Genomic DNA, 13,754 nt, shown 5'->3' on the forward strand with positions numbered 1-13,754 from the left:
GATTAAATACCACTATCACCAAGCAATCATAGTTGGGGTTTTCAATACGAGCGACCTGGCCAAGATACCTAACCTCCTTGGGCGAACAGGTGGGGCGGTTCCTCTTCATGCCTTATTTTACAATCATAAGTTTAGCTCGACCCAATCATTAAAGGAAGCCCGCTTTGCTTCCTGGTGCCCAAAACCTACTTTTAGGAATATATCTACAATAGACTACATCCTAGTAAGCGATAATATTGCTTCCATGCTTGAAGATTTTGAAATTGATGACAGGGGTGAACCTGACAGCAGACCCTGCGTGCCATTTTACAGCTAGCGTTCCGCAGGCTCACTGATCATTTCCAGTGATCAGTGAAACAACAGGAGAAAAGCGCCACACGGTTCTCCAAAGAATCAAATGGCCTGCTAAATTTGGAGATAAATTGTCAACCTAGATGGAGTGGAAAAAATCTAACCCAAATTCAGAGAGATTGGTAAGCTCTCGTGCCAACCTTCAAAAGGCACTGGGGCATGGCCGATGCACACCACTACTACACACCACCAATAGTCCTGCAACAACATTACATATTCCCTGTGTTCCCAAGGATCTAACCAACAGTAAATGTGCTCTTTGCAGGGCCTTGGATGCCAGGAAAAGAGGCAGTAAATCAACTGATGGCCATTCTATTACTGCTCCTAGGACAGAAAACATGGGATATTAAAAAGGAGCACATAGAATTGGAATGGCTTAAAGTCTTTAATATATTGAAGGAGAAGAACCACTTCCATCTGTGGAGCCATATAAATTGGCTTGCTAACCCAGGAATGACAAAGGAGAACCAGGATCCCAAACAAGTTTGGATGAGGTATGTCAAACAACTATACTCAAGTGATTCATTGGCAGTGGTAGCCACTCCAACGCGCTGTTTGAAGCCAGCCACTGGCACCTCTCAAGGTTTTCTAATTACCGAAGGAGCAGTAATAGCGGCCGTCAAAACAAAATGAGGAATGATGGCACCCCGGGCCCAAAGGGGATTCCTGCCCCTGTTTTTAAATCGGTACAAAACTGGGGTGGCAGAGTGGGCTAAAGAACGGTGATGGATTAAACCCAGATCTTTTGACTGGGTGTGAGTGTTTGATTGGTTCAGATGCTCCGTCCATCACCACCCCCATTTGTACCGTCTGTTTTTAAATCAGCACAAGATTTTTGGGTGACAACTCTAACGCCTCTCTTTAATCACGTCTTTGTCACTGCAATGACGTCGTGTTCTTGGAGAGGTTCGATACTCTTTCCCATCCACAAAACAGGTGGCCACTCCAATTCGGTAAACTACAGCTTTGTTGCCCTACTTGATCTAGAAGCCAAAGCTTACCCCTCACTATTCAACTAAGGACAATATCATAGCAATGGCATACCTGTCTACACAAGCTGTTAGGAGGAAGTTGTTTTGCTGCTTCATCGATTACAGCAACAACTTTGATAGGGTGGATCGCGGAAGACTATGGGTGAAACTGTCCCTATGGAGGATTACGCCCATGCTCTTCAAAGCAATTATATCATTATACTAGGGGACATGGGTTTGGATTAAAACTAGTTCCACAACAGTAACCCCCAGATTTGCCACAAACAACAGATTAAACAGGGCTGCATTTCGGCTGCCTTCACTTTAATCTCTAAACTGCAGATCTGGGGGCTGCCCTCCAAGGCACTACTTTAGTCACCCCAAGACTGAGCATGGTGCGACTTCCCATCCTGCAATATGCACATGACACTGCAATTATGGACCACACCGGGGCAGGCCTACAAAGAACCCCTCAATGCACCCCATCATTACAATCAGGAGAACCATCTACAGGTTAATCAGAGCAAAACCAAGGTAGTAATGTTCAGTAAATATCCCCATAAAAAGCAATCTCAGTGGCAATTTGGAAACCTGCCAATAGGAACAGCGCCAGCTTACAACTACCTTGAGGTTTGGGTTTCTGAGACAGCAAAACCGGACGCTAATTTAAGGCATCTAAGTATAAAGTCCAATAGTGTCATCCACAGGTTGAAGCGCCTAAGCAATTGGCTACTAAGTTAAACAGAACACATGCTGACAGTCTTGAAAGCAAAGCTGATCCCGGCCCTCAACTACAACCACTTGGCCTTTCAAGGTGCGCTCGACAGACGTTCAACAGCCACTCAGATTGTCATACATGGCAGTGTTGTTAGGCCCACGGCAAACTAGGAGCACAAGGTTGAGGGTGGAGCTATGCCTCGGGAAACCAGTCTTGGAAAGTCAAGTAGACCAAATAAAGTTTTTCATCAAGGTTTTGGAGCCCCAGAAGACCCACTCAAATACCAACTGAGGAGGATCTTTGAGGAGGAGAGTTCCTCCCTGGAAACTGAGCAATCACCTTCTTGAAGATCAAGCCAGAACGTTTGCGCTCCCTTGACATTCTGCTGCCTGCTTGGGAAAAAGAGGTAAATAGGCAAGTGGTAGACACCTCATTTGAAAAGGATCATGAAAATCTACGTACTAAGCCCATTACAGCAGCATTGGACGCATCATACATCTCAGGGAAAGTTCAAACTTATTTTTATTATGCCCTAACAGTCCAGGCATGCAGGAAAGTATTCTGCATGAGGCTCATCGCTTTACCATCCTCAGACTTCAATCCCACCTGGGAATGCAAGGAGGAGGCAGTGTCATTTGGCTATGTAGGTATCACAAATAATCCTGGCTGCCATTGTTGTGATGTTGCCCTAAATTAGCTACCGATGGGCACTGCTTGCGTTGCCCTATTTTTAGGGCAAGGGGATTTTGGGCTTGCAGGGAGGCCTCAGACTTGTGCTTCACAGAGAACATGGCATGCAGTCTGGCAAGTTTGAGGAAGTTCACGAATTCTATCAGGTTTGCACTCAGCGAGTTGCCACTGATTAATACCAGTCCCTAACTGGCCAGTACACTGCACTTTATCCTTCTCCTCCCTTAAGCCTTAAAGTCCTTGGTATACCAGTAGAAGTCTACTCCAGCAACTGAGTGATAAACTCAATAATAAGAAGCTAACAGGATAGCACTTTGCACTTTACCCCTTCCATGTTATATTACAGTAATCTCCGTCTCCCACTAGAAGGAGCTTATAGTAAGGGCCTTAATTGACTATTTGTTTTAAATGGCCTTATTTATTGGTTTTAGAATGTGATATGCTCCTATTTATGTCAACTGATTGTACACGAGAACTTGCCTATATTAACAAAGAGTCTGCATCTTCATTTGCAACCTTTCACATCTGCAAGTGTAACTAATACCATCTCTTGGGCACGCTTGGGGTAGGGCAGGTGCCCAATGGTGAGGCAAGAATGCCCAGTGCAAATACACCCCAGCGGTACGGTATTTGTGAGGAAATGCTTATTCCTTAATAGAAGGGATGTCCAGCAGTAGCTGACGCTCGAAAGTCCAAGAGCTCCTGTTTGGACAGGGCGGGATATCTACTACTAATTCAAGGATAATAGGATTGTGGTCTGATATAATTTTGGGAAAGATGTCAATTTTGGCATTGGTTAATAGTTCTAGAGGGGCAAAGAAATAGTCAATATGAACGTGCTTTTGGTGTGGAGCAGAAAAAAATTGTGTAACCGGGGACTCCAGATTTTTTGAGCCACCACGCATCTACTAACCCAAACTCCTTAATAATAGCTCTGGTAGCTCTAAAGATCTTACGCTTTCTACCAGCATAACAGCAATTATTGCGAATATCAAAACCTGCAGGTAAATGCAGATTGAAATCTCCACAGATCACAAGGGGTGAAGGCCAAGAAGCCAATTCAATACTGATATCGTTTACCATGTCCGCATCATCCAAATTGGGTCCGTATATGGAACAAATAGTAATTAGGTCACTATTAACCTTAAGTTCGACAATCACCCAGCGCCCATGCTGATCTGCTTTTGCACGTTTACAGACCCCCCAACCACATTTTTTTATTATGGCCACCCCTCTTGTTGTTGATCCCTGTCGTGTAGATGCCAAAACTTCAAAGCCCAGATACTTCAGACAAGCCCTGTTGTTCCAGGCAATATGTGTCTCTTGAATGCATAAGAGCTGAACCCCCATAGTTTTAAGGATCTGTTCCATAATCCCCCTTTTCTTCCTATTGTTCAACCCACAGACATTCCAAGAACAAATAGAAAATGTATCCATTGTCATACACAAAAAAACGAGCAAATGACACTAAAGATTTATTGTTGCACCACTGCAGTTGTGCATGTAAATAACCCATTTTCACACCTCTGTTCTTTCTGCTCCTTGCCCCCTCACCCCAATCCCACCCCACAAGCCCAGCGTCAGCTACTGCTGGATCAGGCTTATTTACAACATATGGCCAATTGGATACCCGAGTTTAAAATCTTTTTAATTCTGGCTCCGCTTCAGTTGGCATAGTTTGGGACGCTTTTAAAGCTGGAGTTCGTAGAGAAACACTCAGATTTTCTAATAAGAAGCAGTGTAAGATTAGGGCTAAACAAGATAAAGAATTGGCTAAATTGCGTGACTTAGAGATTGGATTAATACAAACAGATAGCTCTAATCAAGCATATGAACAGAGGGTTTGTGATCTCGCTATTCAAAAAATGGAAATATATGAATGTTTCGCTGATAAATTAGCAACCCAAATTGCAATCTATTGTGCTGATATGTACGAGGTGGGCAAAAACTCGGGACCACTATTAGCCAAAAGATTAAGGCAGAGGGCAGTTGCTAGGAAAGTAGATGCGATACAAGATGCAAAGGGTCTGATACATACTGAACCGGCAAAACTTTTGGGAACATTTAAGGGGTTCTATAGCAATCTCTATTTTAATGAAGACTCTCCAGATACTGTAGACCAGCTGGCTGAGTTTTTGGGTGATCAGGAATTCCCTAAGCTCTCCTTCACCCAAACTTTGGAGGAAGACTTTACAGTACAAGAACTTGAGTCTGCGATCTTATCCTTAGCATCACTGAAAGCGGTTGGGCCTGATGGGATTCCTTTGGAGTTTTTTCGTACTTTCTTTTCAATCCTGAAGGAACAACTGCTGGAAGTCTGTGTAACGGCATAAAGAGGCTCACCTCCGGCTACCTGGCAGAAATCTATAATAACCATGTTCCTAAAAAAGGATAAACCCCCCATACTCTATCCTCGTACACGCCAATTTCATTGATTAATGCCAATAGTAAGCTTTATTCAAAAATTTTAGCTACACGACTCTCTTTAATCATCTCCTCTTTGGTTTCACATTTACAACATGGTTTTATTCCTGGTCGTGACACGACAGATCATGTGAGGCGGGTCATAGCTTTGATGGACTGGGCTGAGGCTACAAAAACCCCTATAGGCGTTACCCTGTTGGATGCCGAAAAGGCATTCAACAGAGTTGCCTGGCCTTATTTATGGGTAGTGCTTCGCTTGAAGGGGTTCGGGCCAGGAATCCTTCAGGCAATTAGAACTTTATATCTGGCTCCTAAGGCATCTATTCGCTTAGCTGGAAGAGATTCTGATTTTTTCCCTATCTTATGTGGTACAAGGCAAGGCTGTCCTTCGTCACCCTTATTATTTGCGTTATATATTGACTTTTTTTTTTACAAAATTAACTAATTGTATTCAGATTAAACCAGTAAATATATGTGATGTGGAATATAGAGCCCTCGCCTATGCAGATGATATTGTTGTTATAACCACCGATCTATCGTGGGCCTTAGCAACTATAGAAGATCTTGCTGGGCAGTTCGGTCAATTCTCTGGGCACAAGTTAAACATAAATAAGACTCAGATACTATATGTGGGGGTGATCCCCGAGGGATATATCAGTTGTAACAGAGGCCACATATTTAGGGATCAAAATTTCCTCACCCGTTAATAAGATTCCAGAAATCAATATCAATCCTGTTCTAGAGAAAGTCAATTCCACCTTGAAGCGTCTTAATCACCTTCATCTATCATTATATGGTAGAGCAAATGTGTTAAAAATGATGGTTCTCCCCAAATTTCTTTATTTATTTAGATCTGTCCCATTAGAATTTCCTTTAAGTTGTTTTAAAAAACTCAAAAATATTTCCTCTAGGTTTCTGTGGGTGTACAAACGACAAAGAAGGGCTGTTAAAAAAATGGCACTGCCAAGAGCTAGTGGCGGGTGGGGCATTCCTTATTTTTTATTTTACTATTGGGCATCGGTCTTGCAATTTATATCCCCGCTAGTTGTAGGCGAAAAAAACAAATTACTGCCAGGCCATAACCCCTCAATATATAAATTTGCAATTGGTGAAGGGGCCAACAGTTGTCTCTTGAAAATTCTGGAACCTAGTTATTACAAAAAAACTAAGTTTAAAGTGCTGATCTCTGCTTTCTCGATTTGGAGACAAATTAAACGTCATCTAGGGCTTCCTCAAATAAACCGTTATACTCGCTCTGATTCAGCGGGCCTCCTCCCCATTATTTTTCGAGATGTAATAACCAGGAAGTGGCAACAGCTAGGTATTAGCAGTTATGGGGATATGTTTCAAGATTTCCAACTACTGTCATTCATTGAGATATAGCGTAACTATGGTGTGCAAAAGAAGGATTTTTTTACATTTTTACAAATTCGTAGCTACTTGGGATCGCTGGGGCAATATAACTCTCGGTTCATGAAAATTCCGTTCATAGAGGGGATTGGAAAAGGGAAGTCCATTGTTTTTTTAATGTAAATTTAATACAGATATTGCCAGATGATTTAGACCAATGTCACGATAAATGTAGAACTAATCTAAACTCAGGGACAATCGACCTCCACCCCTTTATCACTTTGGCTAATGAAGTTTTGATTTCCGTCAGGATGCGAGCACAACACTATATGGTTTTGTATGACTTATATTACTCTCCCAGAAAAGTGTCTAAATGGTGTACCGGTCCTGGAGCCAGCTGTAGTAGGTGCGGTTGCTATGCTGCAGACGTGCAGCATATGTTTTTTCTATGTCCTAAGCTTTCAGTTCTTTTAATGACTATTCAACAGTTTCTGACAGAGATAACTGGTTCCCCAATATGTATCTCAGCAGAGTTGGTGATGTTAGGTACTGATTCTAATGTGCAAAACAGCCCGAAGGCACGTGTTGCTTTTCTGTTTATTTGTATGGCTGTCCTGCGCGCCTGTATTACCAAGGATTGGATATCTCCAGATCCTCCGTTATTCTCTTCATGGAGGGCACAATTATTATCCATGTATAATATTGAAGTTGCTATATTTAAAACTAAGAATATTCGCAAGAGGATTAAAAATATGGGCCCTCATAATTGACTGGATTTAACAGATTGTAGAATTGTTTCTTTCCTTGGTTGCGTATTTTGGCAAAATAGTAACTGTATTTTTTTTTGTTATCCTTTTGTGGTTATAAGTTATAGAATCATGTAAATCCTCCTTGATGACGTTATCTCTTGAATCGTCTATATGTTCAAAATGTATCCTAACTCTTGCATTTAAGTTGCACCACCTCAATATATAATTTCATGAATATGCGTAAATATCAAAAGTTCATCCAAATAATGCCATTCCTTCTTTCAGGGTGTGTGTTCTTCTCTTTATTTTAAACAGTCACAGCCAACGCGTTTCGTTCTGAAACCAGAACTTCTTCAGAGCATCCAATATCGTATAATGTCAGTTAGATCATGGAATCAGATTCATTCCTTTTCATGAGTATACACTACATCACGTAGCGAGAGCAGTTCCAATATTTTGTGGCGAATTCTGACAATATCCTGTAGTTCGTTCACGGAATCCAAAATTCACTTCGAGGTTTAAAATTCACCTCCTTGGTATCTAGAGAAATGTATTTTCACCAACAGTTCTCGTGCCCAGCCGTAATATGGCTCTTGCGACATATCTTCTTAGCGATGTGGGCGCTTGTTCTATTAAAAAATGACCGCCAAGTACGCAGTCCCACCGAGCGTGGGACTGCGTACTTGGCGGTCATTTTTGACTGACATTATACGATATTGGATGCCCTGAAGAAGTTCTGGTTTCAGAACCAAACGCGTTGGCTGTGACTGTTTAAAATAAAGAGAAGAACACACACCCTGAAAGAAGGAATGGCATTATTTGAATGAACTTTTGATATTTATGCATATTCATGAAATTATATATTGCGGTGGTGCAACTTTAATGCAAGTGTTAGGATAATAGTTTACCCTGGGTCAGGGTGGTGCTCTTGGGCAGTGAGCATTGTTAAAGGTTTGCACACAAAAAACAAAAAAATACTGTACTGATGTATTGGTAAATATCTTTCTGCGTTTTGGGTACCTGGTGAGGAGTTGGTCCACTGTCCGGTTCTGTGCATTTAATGTTCAAAATGTATCCCTGATTTTGCTTTTATTGTTTATTGTTCATGGTCTCTGTATATCTTCTGTTCCTTTCATAAAAAATTACATTTCAAATAAAAAAAATAAAAAAAGAAGGGAAGTCAATGGGTGAGAGTGCGAACTGGAAAGCGCTTTAGGGCGCAACAGAAAATAAAGTGCAATAACAGGCTCTGCGTAATACCTATTGATAGCTCATTTCTTTCTTTTTACAATTGAGACATGAGGAAAGAGAGCTCGAAATTAAATGTGGAAAAAAGTTTAATTCTGGATCGTCTTGCATATTGTGGATGAAGGTGGGGGTGTTGTATTTATTTTACTATAATGATTTTAATTGATTGAACAGTTGAGAAATAAAATAAAAATAAATACATATATATCACAGTAATCCAAACTCCAGAAAAGTATGTCAAATGTGTACTCACAGAGTCACAGTATACCACAAGCAGGAAATAAATAATGAGTTAAACTGAGACAAAATATCTCAAAGTACTATTTGTAAAGATTATCAGAGATTGTAAATAGTCCAGAATGTAACACGTGATTTACCGGTCCGCTGTACATTTGTGACATAGAGCACAGGAAATACGTAAAAATGGATGAGATTGAAGTAGGGTGAAACAAACCAACTTGACAAGGTCAAAGGCGGGGAAGCCCAAATAAAGTAGGAAGAGAGATGAACATTATGTTAAAATACAAGAGGAGCTGCAAAGAAATGGACCGGGCAGGGAGGTGGGGCTGGATTGACATGAAGAAAAGCGGAGGTGACCTCTAATTTTCCGACAGTAGAGCCTCATCTGGTTCCACCATCAGAAAAATTTGATTGGCAACCTATCTGATGCAGGGCTGCAAGCTGATGAACGGTGGAATAACTTCCGTATTTAGGGCAGACTTTCCTAAATGGATTATCCCAGGGTAGCACTCACGGGAAGGAAACAGTGGAAACGTCTCAACCCAGCATGGCAGGTTGCTGCAGTATGGATGGATGGATGGGGGTCTTCGCCAGCCAAGTGTCTTGGGTGCCAACTTGTCCAAGCATAAATAAAGCCCCATAGTTGGAAGATAACTGATTACATAATCATAATTAGAACATTGGAATGTTGGGAGCTCCATTGGAATGGAGTGCACAATTACAATGGAGTGCTCCCTGCTTCTACGGGCCGGTAAAGGCCCGCAGAGCAACATTCCAATGTTCTACAAAGGCTTCTCGAAGCTCGAGGGGATTTATATCCCCTCGAGCTTCGAGAACTCTTCGTTTAATTTGTTAAAACATTCTGCCCTCTAGTGGCAGAATGTTCTAATAGCCTTATAGCCCTTCGTAGCAGGGCTATACCGGCAATTAAAGTCCCGCTGTCTCGTTAAAGTCGCTCGCCTTCGGCTCGGGCCTTTAACAATTCAGCGGGCCTTTAATAGCCGGTATAGCCCGCTACAACAGCTATAAGGCTATATTAAAAGCTAAACACATAACAAGACCAAAGAAAGGCTTTGTGAGAAAAGAAGAGAAAGAGTTTCTTGGGAATAGTTATAATCAATGAAGCTTTCCAATCTTCACAAAGTTTAAAGGTTTTGAAAGAAAAATGACAAAATTCACAGATGGAACTCTTGGTAAATTTTCACATTCCTATACTAAAATGTACAGTTCAGTGCAATATATTTTCCTACCTGCCACAAGCCATATGATGCAGCTCAGGATTTCCTACTCCCAGAACAAGGATACAGTACATGTGAGCGAAGTGTTTCTCAGCTAGATCTGTCTTAGTTAAAACCTCATCCATCTCTTCCATTTCTAGTCGGCTGATGTTCCTGTAATAAAGACAAAATCCTGTTAGATGACCATCACACTTGTGATCATAATCCCGCCTTTTCATAATGGAATGCTCTACATGAAGGTTTAGTGTGTTTTGGTATATCTTGTGCTAGTATAAAATCAGAAGCATTGCTTGGAATATGAATACTAACAGTTCTGAACAACAAAGGTCTACCTAGTGTTGCATATAATTAAGAAGAGGATTTGTTAAAGGATTATAAAGTATCAAAAATGGTTCAAACAGTTTGTATTTGCTGACCTTACTGAAGGTCCTGCAGATGGTATTTAAGTTTTCAATTATAAGGAGAAAATATCTTCACAGAGTGTTTGGAAGTTAATCAGCGTGGCTCAGTGTCCCTCTAAGATATATCCATGGGATCTTTGAAAATGGTTTAGGTGTGTTTATGTCATTATCTGCTGGGATTTTCTCCATACTGATTCAACTTTCTAACACTGGTGTTTCATTGAGTTAGCTTATCATAAACCATATTAAAAAACATCAGTATTTAGATGCTAACATTTTGGAATAAGTCAGAAATACATTCATTTTCACATATCTTTGGAGTGCTATTCTTCAGGTTTCACAAAAACCTATGATAGTTTATGTGCATTTTTTCATAGCTTATCAACAGTGCACATACACCTGGCTGGGTTTTCGGAGCTTGCTCCTTAAGACAGGACCAGTTAAGAAGGAAGAAAGAACTGAGTCTAATCGGCATGGATATAGTGAATGACCATACTTTGAGCTATTTCCTGACACTGAATTAGTCTGTAGGTGAACAGGAAGGTTGGTCCATAGGAATGGTCACAATTAAGAGAAAGTCTATCCACCCTTGCCCTTCTCTATATCCTGAGGAATTCACAGGAATAACTGAATAGTAGACAGAAGTGTTTATATTGGCAGATACAGATGAAATCTGTTATCCAGAAATTTAGGGTCAAAAATACATAGTTCGATGGACAATGAAACAAATCTTAAACAAAAATTAGAGTGGATACCAGCACGGGGCTTGAAGCCCATGGGCCGTTGCGGCAAACCGCTGAACCCTTGTCAATAGATGTGCCGGGTAATTCTGGAAAATCACACTACAAGCATTTAAGAAGACTGCAATATTAAGGGTTGTCAAAATCCAGGAGTGCTCCTCTTCACTACTAGCTCACATGGCTTGCCCACAAGGCAGACAATCCAAATGAGTAAGTGTGGTGGAAATGCGCAATTACACACAAGCCGCGTGTTTCTTTCTTCTTTACAGGGAAATAATTTTTCCTACAGGAGAAATCCTTTGTCCTAAAAAGTCCTGTGATTAGAGCACTTTTATCCAGTTTGTTTAACCAGATTTAGGTGCATGTATCTAGGGAGGAAAATGTAATTGGAAATATTTGTGAAAAACAACAACTATATAGATTTGTATTAGTTCACATCATTTCCAATAGCCACCACATTACCAGTCACATGGAAAGATGGACATACCCTAATCCAAACCCTAAATATACAGACATGAAGTCAGCCATCAAAAGTATTATTTATTGTCCTTGAAATACAATGTGGCATATACAACTATAATCGTATTTTACCAGCACCTAAGTAGCAAACAAGTTTTGAAACTGGGTCACAAGGTTGTACTGGGGCGAGGGGGCAACTTGTCTTGTTGGTATTAGGATTGTTATGACATCTGCTCATACCTGTGCTATTGCCCTAAATGTGTATATTAGAAAGGCATGGAAGTGTGCTCGTTCATAGATTTAAGTTACTCTCTCATCATTTTACCAATAAAGGTAAACAGAAAACAGGTTGACACAAAAAATTAGGAAATACTTTTGGCTACTCACGTCATTAAGGGATTTGGCTTCTTATCCAAATACATTCTTTCTAAATAACAATGTAAGTAGTAGAGTAACGCCATGAGGAAGTCATCTAGCTGCTGGTTCCTTAAGGAAAACAAATCAACGTATTTAATTTGGGCTCCACAAGTGAAAAATTAAGGCATTAAAATCAACACATATTAATACTGTAATGTCCGACAAGGCGGTGAGCTACTTGTGGTATATAGCTTTTGTCTGTACATGTTCCTTTTTATTAGACATCATACATTGCAAAGCTATTGTCCTGATTCAGAACATGTGAGCAAAGATATTCTTATCTAAAACATGTTTCCATCAGGCTTAATCTGCCATCATGCTTTCTCAATGCAAACGTATGAGGTACATGGACAGGACCTTACACCCTGTCGCGGTCACTTGATCTTGGACCACCGTTATATTTATCAAAGCTCTCAAGAACCAAACAAGAGGACATTAATACTTTCGTATACAAATGCCTTGAAAAAGCTTGAAGGCAAAGTCAGTCTCAGCAAAACATGTGTCCGCTAAGAAATACACGCATTCATAGATCGTGGGTTAGGACAATATCGATGGAATGTATGCAATTTAATAGAAAGGAAAACATAACTAATTGAATAAGACTCGAGAATGGTATCTTTAAAATTTGGAAAGGAGAGTGCCTTCTAACAAAAAAGTGGTTTACTTTATGCACATAATAGCTGTTACTACCTCCTCTGTTAGCTTTGACTATCATACTGGGGGTGAGAGTTGAAGGAATGGAAGAGCTATACAGGATATCCCATCTTCCCGTCCTACATCCCCTCCTACCAGGCAGTAAAAAGGTAGTAAGAGATAGGGGTAGGCACAGTGATATCTGTTCTCTTTATCCTGGCAGACAGAGACAGCGAGGACAGGAGAAAGAGGGCAAGAGAGAGAGAGAGATCTTAGCAGGGGAAAGATCTGAACGAGTTCACATGGGTGAGAAAGACAGTAGTGTTTAAGAGAAACCCAGGCATAGGCATATTTAAGGAATACAGGCGCAAACGCAAGTGAGATGGAGAGAAAAAGCCCAGATATTATTCAGGAGAAGTAGAGACGCAAAGACAAAAGAGAGGCATACACAAAAGGCATCAAAATTAGAAACATACATTCCTAATTTGCACACAAATGAGAGAAAGGGTGGATGATCATAGACAGAGGGACAAAAAAGGGCAGAGGCAAGAAGTATAAGAAAGATGTCAAATAAACAATTATGAGAGACACAATGAACACTTAAAATCAAAGGTGTAAGTGTGGAAGATCAGAGAGGGGGTAGAAGTAGAGAGAGCGAGAGAGAGAAAAAGAGGTCAGAAGTACAGCAAGAATAGGGACACACACAGCAGAGATAGATGTAAGAATACAGACATTTTGCGTGTGTGTGCACAGGTGTACAGTGAATGTGAGTATGCATGTGTATTCAGTGAACATTTAAAAGGCACTCACGTGTGAGAGCGTAAGAAATAAAGTGAGAGACTTTATAGTCACAATACAAAAACATTTAAGAAACACCTGGGCAACGGGTGAGGAAGAGATAGATAGCAAGAAGGCGGCACATATTAGGTAGAGATCTGGTGAGAGACATCTGAGGAACTTGGGAGGGGGGGTCTGGGCAAAATACAAATAAGGAAATTTGTGAAGGTAAAGGGACAGAAAGGGAGTAGACAATTCACCAACAGACTCAAACACATAAAACCACTTTCCTTTTAATGTTAAACGCATTGAACATGTTAACTACAGTTGTTCACATATAAAAACACG

General features: G+C 40.7%; 1 protein-coding gene across 1 annotated transcript in view; it reads right to left on the reverse strand.

Annotated features, from left to right (window-relative positions):
• PPP1R36 (protein phosphatase 1 regulatory subunit 36) overlaps positions 1-13,754 on the reverse strand; it is a 478,699-nt gene that overhangs the window by 212,076 nt on the left and 252,869 nt on the right. Inside the window, exons 6-7 of the mRNA XM_086936663.1 lie at positions 11,967-12,065; positions 9,992-10,132 (exon numbers count right to left, since the gene is read on the reverse strand). Of these exons, the coding sequence (XP_086792789.1) occupies positions 9,992-10,132; positions 11,967-12,065 (240 nt within the window). The remainder of the gene's footprint in view (positions 1-9,991; positions 10,133-11,966; positions 12,066-13,754) is intronic.

Source organism: Lissotriton vulgaris, chromosome 9 (assembly GCF_964263255.1).
Source record: "Lissotriton vulgaris chromosome 9, aLisVul1.2, whole genome shotgun sequence".
In the NCBI taxonomy this organism is placed as follows: domain Eukaryota; kingdom Metazoa; phylum Chordata; class Amphibia; order Caudata; family Salamandridae; genus Lissotriton; species Lissotriton vulgaris.